Here is a 12,142-nt window from a genome sequence, read left to right as displayed (position 1 = left end):
GCTACCAGTATGTCAGACATCGAGACCCGTACATGATTCGGCCCACGTGGGCCTACTATCAGATATCAAAATTACGAACTTGTACGCGTAAGAATCTACACAAGATCTAGCGTGGATCACACTTGGACTCCGGGTCCGGCTCCCTGTGAGGATTTGCTCGCCCTAATGTCCTTATCTGTATTTTTTAAAGATTTTGTCTGGAAATCCACCTACAAAGTCCTCAGTATGGTCAGAGAATCAATATGGGAGCTGGGAGGAATAGAATTTGTGAAAGCCATATAAAATTGGATAAATTTGTATGCACTCTCCATTGATAAATACAATTTTACATATAGTTCTCATCCATGAAAAATTTTTTTTTTACTCCCCAGTCAAACATATTTATCTAATTGCCCATGATATTTTTATGTACAAAAAAATCTAAAAATCAGTATAAATCCTCTTAAATTCAGTATATTAAATTAAAATCTAGTATATTTTCTATTAAATTGAGTACGGTTCTTTTTTCACCTCAAAATATACTCGATTTTAATTTAATGTGCTAAATTTAATAGAAAATATACTCGATTTTTAATATAAAGTACTGATTTTAAGAAGTATTATACTCATTTTCGGACTTTTTGTACTCAATTTTTGACTTTTTGTACCTAAAAAATATGGGTTAATTTCAATAGAAAAATATACTTGATCCTAGTATAGAGTGCTGGATTATAGTGTAAAGTGCTGAATTTAACAGGAATTATACTTATTTTTAGACTTTTGATATCTAAAAAATAAGAGAGATAATTTTGATAGAAAATATACTCGATTTTTAATATAAAGTACTGACTTTAAGAAAAAATATACTCGTTTTCAGACTTTTTGTACTCAGTTTTGGATTTTTTGTACCTAAAAAATCTGAGGGGCAATTTAGATATCAATATTTGCATGAGGGAGTTGAAACAAGTAATACTTTGCATGTAGGGAGTGGAAACAAAGTTTTTTAGACATGGAGATTGCATGCAAAGTTATGATTACCATTGGGGATTTTTTTCTAATTTACCGTATAAAATTGATAGAGTTATATTGACGGACAATTAATAGTAGAAGAAAAATAAGGTTTCCCTAGAACTATTATTTTATATAATATCATATACAATTTATATTATTGCATTAATCTACTGTATCCATAAATTTTATGGAAACCTCCTTCAAGATCCATTTGATACGACTTCGCCAACGTCTCTTATTAGTTGATACCCAATTTTGCCATCTATTTTCCTCTTCCTCCATGAAAAAGGACTTGAACAAGTCAATGCTTCTTCCTTCTCTGTTATAAATCCAATTGTCAGAGGAAGACGAAGAGGATTAAGTGGAAGAAGGGAGGAGGCAAGACCCACATTCTATTTTTTTTTTTACTCCTCTTTTTTATAGAATTTTCTCAAATTCAACACGATCAAAATGCCAGTCTCTAAAGTTTCAAAGCAAGGCAACTACAAGAGTTCTCCTGAATATTAAACCAAAAAATATCTTACACAGCTAATAGAGATCAAGAGTCGAGAGCACCAAGAAAAGTAGATATCTGAAGGAATATGGCCTTTGCCCCCAGTAATCTAATCTATCTGATACAGTTCGCCCTATAAATGGAAATTTATAGAAAATATTCTGGAAGACAGAAATTTTTTTGCCTAAAGGCAAAGTAATTAGGAAGGAACCGCGATATCAAATATCAAGAAAAATAACATCAAGAGAGAATTGGTTAAGTATCACTCACTGGTAAGCTATTATGAATCGAGTGTGCCAAGGGCATCACCAATAAATACAAAAGTTCCTCCGCAAAGCAAGTTGTTCTCACTATAGGTTGATGCATTACTTTGTACTCCTAGCACTGTGAAGAATAAGGGCTTGAATATCAACCCATAATATGCCTGGAATCTGAACAAGTGTCATGCAAGTTTCATCCTGTAGAAATTCACCATTATCAGTCTGAAGTAAAGTAGTAAACAAACTATTGAGCTCAGATCAAAAAAATCTTTGAGCCAAATGAAGGTAATATGATCCTTTCTGCTACAAAGATGACTCAATAATTGGAGATAAGTTAGTAAAACCAGTTAATTTAATGAATCAGGTTATGCTACGTAACAATTTAGAACATTCATATCAGCTACCCTATCCAAAGATTTTTTCTTAAATTTTGGATAAAGTAACTAAAAACTCTCTGCATCAGTTACCCTATTTATTCCCTAAATTTAGATTTGATGAATAGTGATTCTCTAAATTTAGGGAATGAATCCTCTACCCTAAAAATAAAATAATATTTCTTTTAATCTCGCTCCTTCCACTCAATCTTTTCAATCTCTCTCCTTCCACTCATTTTATAAATATAATAATAAAAAATAGAAGAAAGAGAAGAAAATAATAAAAAAAAATTAAGGATGATGAAAATTTTAGGGTATTTGATGGAATGTGTAATGAAAAGTAATTATCTAAATTTAATAAAGTGAGTCATTTATTATAAATTTTAGATATAGTGATCCGGTGGTAAGGACGGGGGACGCTCCTTGGCGGGAGGTCAACGACACGTGGAGGTCAATGGTCAAGAAGGTCAACTCCAAGGTCGTGCCGAACGGACAAAGGTCTAGCCGACCGGACATTCGGCTAGGGGTTTCCCGGACCGGACGAAAGACAGCCCTACCAGGGGTCGGGTTCCCGATGCTCAGGTAAAAAGAGTCTATGGGCCGAGCGGATAGGCCGCTCGGCCGGGCCGCAGGACGATAAGGTGCAATTCCATCCGAGCACATGAGCAGGACTTCCCCGCCCGGGCCGAGGTATGCACATTCCCGGAGGCCATGAGCGTCGAGCGACTAGTACGCTCGGCCCGGGAACAGACAAGAGCGCTAGGAGACAAAAAGGACAACTGGTAACTTCGTCCTCGAGACATCTGCCGCCGACAAACAGCATGGTCGGTGGCCGGAGCGGATAGAGTATAGTACGGTGGAAGTTTCCACCGTCACATCCGGGATATATATGCTCAGACGATTACGGAATGACGTCAGACATGCTTTTCTGACACAACCCTACCGAGGTATGTTTGGGGAAGCGTGCACGTATTGATAAGCGTGCACGCATTGAGAAGCGTGCCCGCGCCTCCCCGGGGTCCTATATAAGGACCCCTAGACTTCGACGGAGGTATGGAATTCTCATCACTGTAGCCACAGTAACATTGCCTTGTTCTTCTTCTTCTTCGTTGCCTGACGTGAGCGTCGGAGGGTCGTCGCCGGGAAACCCCTCTCGGCTCGGCTTCTTTGCAGGTCCGTCGTAGATCCATACCACCAGTCGAAGACAGCGGAGAGTGCCACGTCCTAAGTGTCCGTCGACTCAGCGCTCGGACATGATCATATAGTAATAGAAAAACTGGTGTGGATGTTCTTATAAGTGTGATTGCATGAACAATGTCTGATCCAAAAGAAAAACATAATGATTGATCCAGTGTACCTAATGAATAAGAATGTAATGGTCTCACCTAGTATAAATGGACTGTAACAATTTATTGTGTGAGGCAAGATTAAGAGGTTATTCAACTAATTTTTTTACAGATATTTACAGCATTATAAGATAAATCTAGAGTTCATACAGGTCTTTAGCATAAATGAACAACATTCACAAACTCTTCCAATACTTCCATTGACATTAGAGTCACTCCAACTCCAATATTTTTTACACTTCACCACATCTCTAGCAATCTAGCAATCGAACAATGTTTACTTCTGATTTATTCATCTCGTCTAAAATATTATCAAATACTGGTATTGAATTGTTGCAAGCCCAGTAGACAAAATCAGCCAACTCATCCCCACATGAAATGCTGCTTGGTTTGATTCAATTATCAGGAAGACAGTATCCTTTAATATGAGAAAGAGCTTCAAAGCTTTGAATGCCTTTGGATATTTCTTGTTGTGTTTTAGTTTTGAGAGTAGGGTTGTTTATATAGTCCTATTCAGGGTGTCTGGAAGGATTCCAGACGCCTAGAGGAGAATAAAATTGTATCCCCTACACAACGGATCATGGTCAAATGTGATCCAGATAAAATTCGCTTCCGAGCGCTCGGAAGGGTTCCAGGCGCCAGGAGTTCGGGCGCCCGGACTGACCGAACTCAGGAAAGTCAACCAAGTTGACTTTTTCCAATCCGAGCCTTCCGCTCCGGTTTCACTCGTCTTGGTCCGAGACTTCGCTCCGGTTCCTCTTGCTTAGGCGATCTCGGCCACCCAGAATAGGGCTCATCCGAACCCAACTTCCGGCCTTCTCGAGCAAGCTGCCGTTTTTAGTTTCTCGTCTCTTGGAAATACTGTGCGCCTCCTTCTCGTTCGCCTGCGTACTCTTCCACAGCACCTCGTCCCTCAGACGCACCAAGCCCGTCAGCTCTCTCCTGTGTCGTCCTTCTTGCTAGCTGCGTCTTTTGCTCAACATCCTGTGCTCCTAAGTTTCTGCACACTTAAACACAGGATTAAACACAGCAGGACACAACCTAATTTATTTGATCACATCAAAATAACCTTGGGATACTATCAAACTCCTTTTTTTTTTATGTGAACAACTCAAGTTAAGCTAGGGTAAACTAACATAAAGTAAAAGAGATAAATTTTGCAATAAAAGTGCAAAAATTTGAAAAAGGTTAAACTACCCCCCTAGACTTAATCTTCCCTTCTCCCCTTTGATCGCATAAAAAATAGAGTACCCAAAAAAAAATCTAAGGGTAACTCTTTTTTAAAAAACTTTAAAAAATATTGAAAATTATTTTGACATCACTTAGAAAAATTTGTAATAATTTTAGAAAAAACTTTAAGTTTTGCAAAAAAATAAAAATTTTCAAAAAGAAATCCAAAGTTAAAAACACTGCAAAATGTTTGAGTAACTATTTAAAGCATTATTTAATTACATTTAAATGTTTTTGTCAATTAGTCAGTTAAATATTTTATTTCATTAATTGGCTTACAGACTGTGTTATTGGAGCAACAACCACTTTCTAGACAAAGTCTCTTAAGGAAATCAAACATTTAATTTTCTCGCTGAAAGCGTTAATTCCAATTATAATTTTAACTTATATAAGATTTTGGAACCCAATATAAGTTCCTTCCAATTGGATTAATTAAAAATCTCTTAAAAATATATTTCTGAGAAATTTTTCTAATTTGTACCTTGTGGTAATTAAAATACCAGTTCAAACTATATTTTCTATTATTTTGATTTTTAACATTTAAGCATGCACAATTTTTCAAGTTTTCTATTTGTACTTTCATTTTATCATTTTCTATTTTTAATTTATCATATTCTTCTAATGGACAAGATTTGACTAGAATTAATTTTATTTTTTTATTTTCTTTTTCTATTTTGGCACTGTCTTTAGATAATAATTTAACAAATTTAAATAACTTATCGGGAGGAAGAGATCGTACCTGACTTACCTTGTCGATCTCGTTATCCGTAGCTCCCCGAACTACTGCTTTCTTTCGATGTCGCTCCTCCTTCATCGATACTCTCGATGGTCATTTCAAACGAGCTTGCTTTGTTTTCATCTTCTTGATGACTTGCCACTAACGCAAGTCCGACGATGGCTTCAATTTACAATTCGGACGACGTTCGTCCCACGTCGCCTTTAGAATCTTGTATTTGTTGGATTGGATAGGCTTTTTGTTATTTCCTTTGTCCTTGTCCTTGATCTTTAACGTAGGGCAGTTGTCTTTAACATACTCTTTTTCATTGCAGTGGTAGCATCTGATCGTCTTTTCTTTCTACCCTGCAAATTGTTAGTTTTTCTAATTTAACTAATTTTTTAAATCGCCTTACCATCATCATCGTTTCTTCGTCGTCAAGAGAGGATTCTGAATCTTGTTCGTCCATCCTTGCCTTAAAGTCAACGTTGTGCTTTGGCTCCTTCGGATTTACACATCTCATTTCATGGACTTCAAATATTAAAAACATTTCTTCTAAGGTAATAGATTCTAAATCTTTAGATATATAGTAAGCATCTATTAATGATGTCCACTCTGTAGTTTTAGGAAATGCATTAAGCGCGTACCTTAGCGAATCTCAGTTGCTTACATTTTCTCCGAGATTTGTGAGTCTGGTGATGAGTTTATTCATTCTCGAGTGAAGATGTGCAACGGTTTCTTCTGCTTCCAATTTGATGTTACTTAACTGGTTGCTTAGCAGATCCCGTCTTACGAGCTTAGTTTCGGACGTCCCTTTGTGTAGCTCAAGAAATTTCTCCCAAAGCTCCTTTGCTGAGTCGTAGGCGCCGATCCAGTTGACTTTTTGTGATAGAAGGACGCTCAGCAGATAGAACTCTGCTTTATCGTTTACCATGTAGTCAGCCTGCTCTTTCTTCATCCACTGGTATTCTTCCTTTCCTTCGGGCGCTACAAAACTAACTTCATTATTAAAAGCAATTCAAAATTGATTTTAAAGAATAGCTGCATTCTCTTTTTCCAGCTCGTGAATTCCCCCTCGAACTTCAATGGGTATATGCTCGGTCCGGCCATCGATTCGATTCCTGAAACATCCTTGCTTTGATATCACCTGTTAGGACCCTTGGCGGCCGGCTAGAGGGAAGTGAATAGCCCCGGCACAACAACAAACAAAAAATACTTTCCTCGAACTTATGACTTAATATAACACTTGCATAAAAGAGTAATAAAGAAATTAAAAAGAAAGAGGTACCGAGAAGTTACTTGGTTACAACCAAGGAGGTTGTTAATCCAAGAAAGTTAAAGCGCATTAAAAAAATCTCCTTCAGGCGGAGAAGCTTCTTTACAGTAATGAACGCACAATACGACAAAGCTAAAACAGAAAAAGAAAAGCGCACAAGTGTTGTTTGGATATTTCTGGTTGTGCTTTAGCTTTGGGAGCAGGGCTACTTATATAGCCCTGCTCGGGGCGCCTGAAAGAGTTCCAGGAGCTTGGAGGGGGATAAAATTTTATCCTCTTCGCAATGAATCACGGTTAAACGTGATTCAGATAAAATCCGCTTCCGAGCGCCCGGAAGGGTTCCAGGCGCCAGGAGTCCAGGCGCTCGAACTGACCAGACTCAGGAAAGTCAACCAAGTTGACTTTTTCCAATCTAGGCCTTCCGCTCTGGTTTCGCTCGCCTCGGTCCGGGTCTTCCACTCCGGTTTCTCTTGCTTTGGTGATCTCGGCCATTTGAAATAACACTCACCCGAACCCAACTTCTGGCCTTGTCAAGCAAACTTCTGCTCCTGGTTTCTCGCGCCTTCGGAAACGTTGTGTGCCTCCTTCTCGTTTGTCCGCGTACTCTTTCATAGCACCTCGTCCCTCAGACGCACCGAGCCTGTCGACTCTTTCCCGTGTCATCCTTCTCGCTAGCTGCGTTTGGGGTGTTCAACTTGTTTGATAAAATAACCGAACTGAGCCGAGCCGAGCTTAAAATGAACCAAACTTTTAAAATGAGTGTTCAAGCTTGGCTTGGTTTATTTTTTATGAGCTTGAGCTTGTTTGGAGCTTGACTTGAGCTTGGTTCGTTTAGATGTTATCAAGCTGTCAATTCAAGCTTGGCTTGAGCTTAGTTCCTTTAGATGTTATCAAGTTGTCAATTCAAGCTTGGCTTGAGCTTGGTTCGAGCTTGACTTGAGCTTGATTCATTTAGATGTTATCATGCTCTCAATTCAAGCTTGTTTGATTGTTTGAAACTTTTAATTGTTTGATTGGTTATTAAGATTGATAATTTAAATTTATTTATTTTATTTTATTATTTATTTAGCATATTGAAAAAGGTTTTATTAATAAATATAGTTCGTGAATATTGTTCACGAACGTTAACGAGCTGAACACATATGTGTTCAAGCTTATTTGTTTAGTTTAACGAGCTGTTCAAGCTTGTTTGTTTAATTAATCTTATGTATATTGAATGAACATAAACAAACTCTTACCAAGCCGAACACCAAACTTATTCACGAACGCTTGGTTCATTTACAGCCCTAGGCGTTCCTGCTGACCATTTGTAAACTCCGCTCCGACCTACAACACAGATGATGTCAGTACCGAGCAAGGGAAGGGGTCTCCAGCATTGACCCTCCGACGCTCAAGTCAGTCACCGACGATGAAGTATAAGGCAGAGTAACAAGAACTGTAGCGCAAATAGTGAATATTGCATACCTCCGCTGATGCTTGGACCCCCTTTATATAGAGCTCTTGTAGCACGTGTGCACGCTCCCCAAGGTGAGCACGCTTCTCAAAATTTCCTCTGAAAAGACTTGTCATTAAAGTGTTCCTCACACAGTACCTTAATAGGCCGAGCATATCTCTGAAGTGACAATTGACCATGTCAGGTGTAAGTGTCACTTACTCCTAAAAGGAGGTCGATGGATAACAGAGAGAGTATGTTGTTCGGCTGAGCGGGCAGGCCGCTCGATCGGGACTCCTCTGTCCTTATGTCCCGTCTGCTCGATCAGGACTTCGTTGTGTGCGTCTGCTCGACCGGAACTACTCTACACTCTTGCTACGTTCACTCGGCCAAAACAACCGTGTGCCAGTGTCATGCCACTTTTATTAGAGCATCTACATATATTAGAACAATCCATTGTTAACTGGCAGCTTAAAAAAAAAAAATCAACAATGACTCATTCACTTTTTATTTTTTAGTTAATATAATTTTTAAATTTAAATATAATACTAAAACTATTTTTTAATTAGAAAAAAGATATATGATGTTGAAGTTTAAAAAAAAAATGGAATTCATAAAAAAAATTATTCAGAAGTTTTTTTTTTTATATACAGTGGGGAGATATATGTGTGAATTTTTATTTTTGATGTGACATGAATATAATAATGAAAAAACTCTGAAAGAGGTCAAACCACGGTAGATGCTCTTAAACATCTCCTCTCCTTCTAATTATCATTTCAACAAAAATAAATATTATATTAAAAATATATATAATTAAAAAATAGATTAATTAAATTAGTGAGTTTGAAAAAAATTAATATATAAAAATGATTTAATAGGGTATTCAAATTACACGGAAATTATCATTATTACAATAATTATAACTGAAGTGTTAAGTGGGGAATTGCCATTGGAATAAAAGACAAAATAAAAACCTTTCGCTCGATTCAAGCATTTGGGCAGTTGCCTTTGTTTGTAAAATATTTTTTAAAAAATAGCATCTTAACCCTAAGTAAAGATTTATTATTAGGAAGGAAAAGAGAGAGGATATGAAGTATTTATCTTTTTTTTTTTTATTTCACTGTATTTAAAAGGAAAATAAGGATAATGAAAATTAAATATATAAAATTTTAAAATATTTTTATTTTTATTAAAAATTTATGCGTTCAAGAATCTAATGTATCTTGTATGTATTTATTGATTAAAATTTATATATTAAAATATTTGTAGGTCATTTATTAAAGTTGACGTCAATGTCAATATCGGCATCGAAGTCGATGTCAATGTTAAAATCGACATCGACATCAAAGTCGGTATTAAAGTCGATGTCAAAATCTGTGTCAATGTCAACGTCAATGTCCACGTCGACGACGACATAATGTGAGCATCGGACGATGAGAACCGAGTGGTGCGAGCAATTTTTTAATCGTGACACATAGAATATCTAAAATAATAACTTTTTATAATTAATATAATAAAATACGAGTAAAATTAGAATATATATATATTTTTTAATTCTTCTTGCCTTTACTTACATCCAAAACGGTATGTTAGAAATTCTTTTATTTGATAGGTAAATAAGGTTAACCTTTCTTTTACTTAACTCACTCCTTCCCAAACAATATTTCAAATTTCTTACTCCTTCCTTCACCTCCTCCCAGTGCGTTAATGAGTTTGGTCCCTCTTATTTAATGTTATTCAGTGGTAGCTGAACATTCGTTTCAGGTGGGGCATCTGTCTGCCTTGCGTCTCCATTTCCATGGTCGCTTGACGTTCTCGTTCTTCTCTTTAGCCTCCTTTCAGCGAAACAAGCATCGTAAGCCATTTTCCAGAACCGTTCTATTGCTTCAGGCGTACGCCCGGGGATTCGAGCGGCTATCAGTGACCACCTACACACAATCACCGGGCATTTAAGCGATCTGCCAAGAGCTTCGGGTGCTCAATATTTTAACATGCCTGAATGCAGTAAGAGAATGGTCTTTGTAGAATGATATATATATCTTTGTTTTTACAGGCATCGGAATTGCGTGCTCCTGATATTCATGCAGTTTGAATGGGAAAAATCAATGCGATAAATAAAAGAGAAAGAAACCGAGGATCCATGATTTAGTATCATAACTAAAAAAAAACAGTCGATGAACTCGATGACGAGGTAGCCGAGATCTTTACCTGTCTCCGACGAGTCTATACATCCTGTGAACGAGGTCTTTCTCTTGCTCTGACATGTCGATGAACTCCCACTCCATGCTGCTTACCTCTGCACAGATCAGTTAACAGTCATGGCTCATCCAACAGATTGCAGAAATATATAGAACGATCAAATGGAGAAGCGAAGCAAGATGTGCAGCGTGCGGCCTTGGAAATCCTCGACTGGCTGAGACTGCGATTCTCCATGGCTAGCTTCTCTGAAGGGGAAATGGCGGAAGTGGGAATCGAGAGATGGTGCGCTTTCGTGTTTTGCTGCCAGTAGTATAAAGACATCGAGGACCTGTACATGACTGGCCACGCGGTCCTACTGTCATGTCTCCAAATTATGAGATGTTGGATTGAAATTTGACGTGTCCGAGTTTTTCTTTGTACTTTGGTCATTTATATTAATAATTAATAGTTATTTATCTTCTTTATATTAATCTAGGGCGAATTAACGGAGATACGAAAGGTAAAAAAGTTATCTGTTACATGTACCTCCGAATTACAAAGTCATTGATTAACATGGGGCCACTCCTTTTTATTTACATTTGTAGGTAAATTACGGTGTAGCTAAAATTTTAAAATATTCAAATCACCTTAATTTTTAAATTATCATACCCAATATCATTTTTACCCTATTTACAGCATAATACATCCTAATAGATTGTTACACTATGCTATTGCTTAAAAATAAGGTTATAAATGAATCAAGCGTTCGTGAACAAGTTTGATATTCGCTTTAATAAGAACTTATTTATGTTCATTCAATATACAGAAGATTAATTAAACAAACAAACTTGAACAACTCGTTAATCTAAACAAATAAATTTGAACACATATGTGTTCAGCTTGTTAATGTTCGTGAACAATGTTTACAAATCATATTTATTAATAAAACTCTTTTCAATATGTTAAATAAATAATAAAATAAAATAAATAAATTTAAATTATCAAACTCAATAACTATTTAAACAACTAAAAGTTTCAAACAATCAAACAAGGTTGAATTGAGAGTTTGATAACATCTAAACGAACCAAGCTCAAGCCAAGCTTGAATTGAGAGTTTGATGCCCCAGGGCGTAGCACAGACTGTGGGCGCATGGTATCTCTGGCGTAATGGCCAGGGGTCGATTCTCGGGAACTGACGACCTGGGGTTTACCCTGCAATACGCCTATGGCTTGTGTACCTGCATGAACCTCCCTCCGTATCCGTGGGGCCGACACTAGGGGGGCCGCTAAGGTAGTGGATCTACCATTTTGAATTGAGAGCTTGATAACATCTAAACGAATCAAGCTTAAGCCAAGCTTCAAACAAGCTCAAACTCGTAAAAAAAAATAAATCAAGCCAAGCTTGAACACTCATTTCAAAAACTTGGTTCATTTTAAGCTCGGTTCAACTCGGCTTGGTTACCTTATCAAACAAGCTTGTGTTGGATCGATGAGTTTCGCTAGAGGGGGATGAATATCGATTTTTTTTAAAAAACTATCGAGTAAGTTGTAACACCCCAAATTTCATTGTTTGGAGTTCTAAAAGTGCTTATAAATGTTTAGAAATGCTTTAGGAATATTCTAGAGATTTTTAGGAATTTTTAGAGTATTTTTATGAAATTTTCGGAGTTCGTTTGGTATTTTTACCAAAAGAAAGAAGTTGCAAAAAATAAAGAGATTCGAACCCGACCTGCGACTCGATCCATAACTTAAGCGCGCAATAGCCAAGTGCTCAAGCAGGTGTTTCGTGATTAAAGTAATGGCGAAATAAATTTAAGTAATAACTGAAACCGAGAATACCTATTGGTA

The 12,142-nt window shown here is 37.1% G+C and overlaps 1 protein-coding gene across 1 annotated transcript; it reads right to left on the bottom strand.

Moving 5' to 3' along the window:
- Positions 1-9,652: 9,652 nt before the first annotated feature.
- Positions 9,653-10,603, bottom strand: LOC122010515 (MYB-like transcription factor ETC3). The gene is made up of 2 exons (XM_042567050.1): positions 10,325-10,603; positions 9,653-10,044 (listed from the first exon to the last, which is right to left on the bottom strand). Exons 1-2 carry the CDS (start codon positions 10,399-10,401, stop codon positions 9,840-9,842), a joined length of 282 nt encoding a protein of 93 aa, XP_042422984.1. The 5' UTR covers positions 10,402-10,603; the 3' UTR covers positions 9,653-9,839.
- Between the last annotated feature and the right edge of the window lie 1,539 nt (positions 10,604-12,142).

The sequence above is a fragment of the Zingiber officinale genome, chromosome 1A, assembly GCF_018446385.1.
Source record: "Zingiber officinale cultivar Zhangliang chromosome 1A, Zo_v1.1, whole genome shotgun sequence".
In the NCBI taxonomy this organism is placed as follows: domain Eukaryota; kingdom Viridiplantae; phylum Streptophyta; class Magnoliopsida; order Zingiberales; family Zingiberaceae; genus Zingiber; species Zingiber officinale.
Note: the sequence above shows the minus strand (reverse complement) of the source record. Positions and strands in the feature narration are given on the sequence as shown.

What these genes read in the sequence shown, in the direction of transcription:
- LOC122010515 (XM_042567050.1), bottom strand. Translation starts at nt 10,401, where the DNA reads ATGGAGTGGGAGTTCATCGACATGTCAGAGCAAGAGAAAGACCTCGTT. An exon ending in TATAGACTCGTCGGAGACAG is followed by an intron (nt 10,045 to 10,324) that starts GTAAAGATCTCG and finishes GATTGTGTGTAG; the next exon opens with GTGGTCACTGATAGCCGCTC.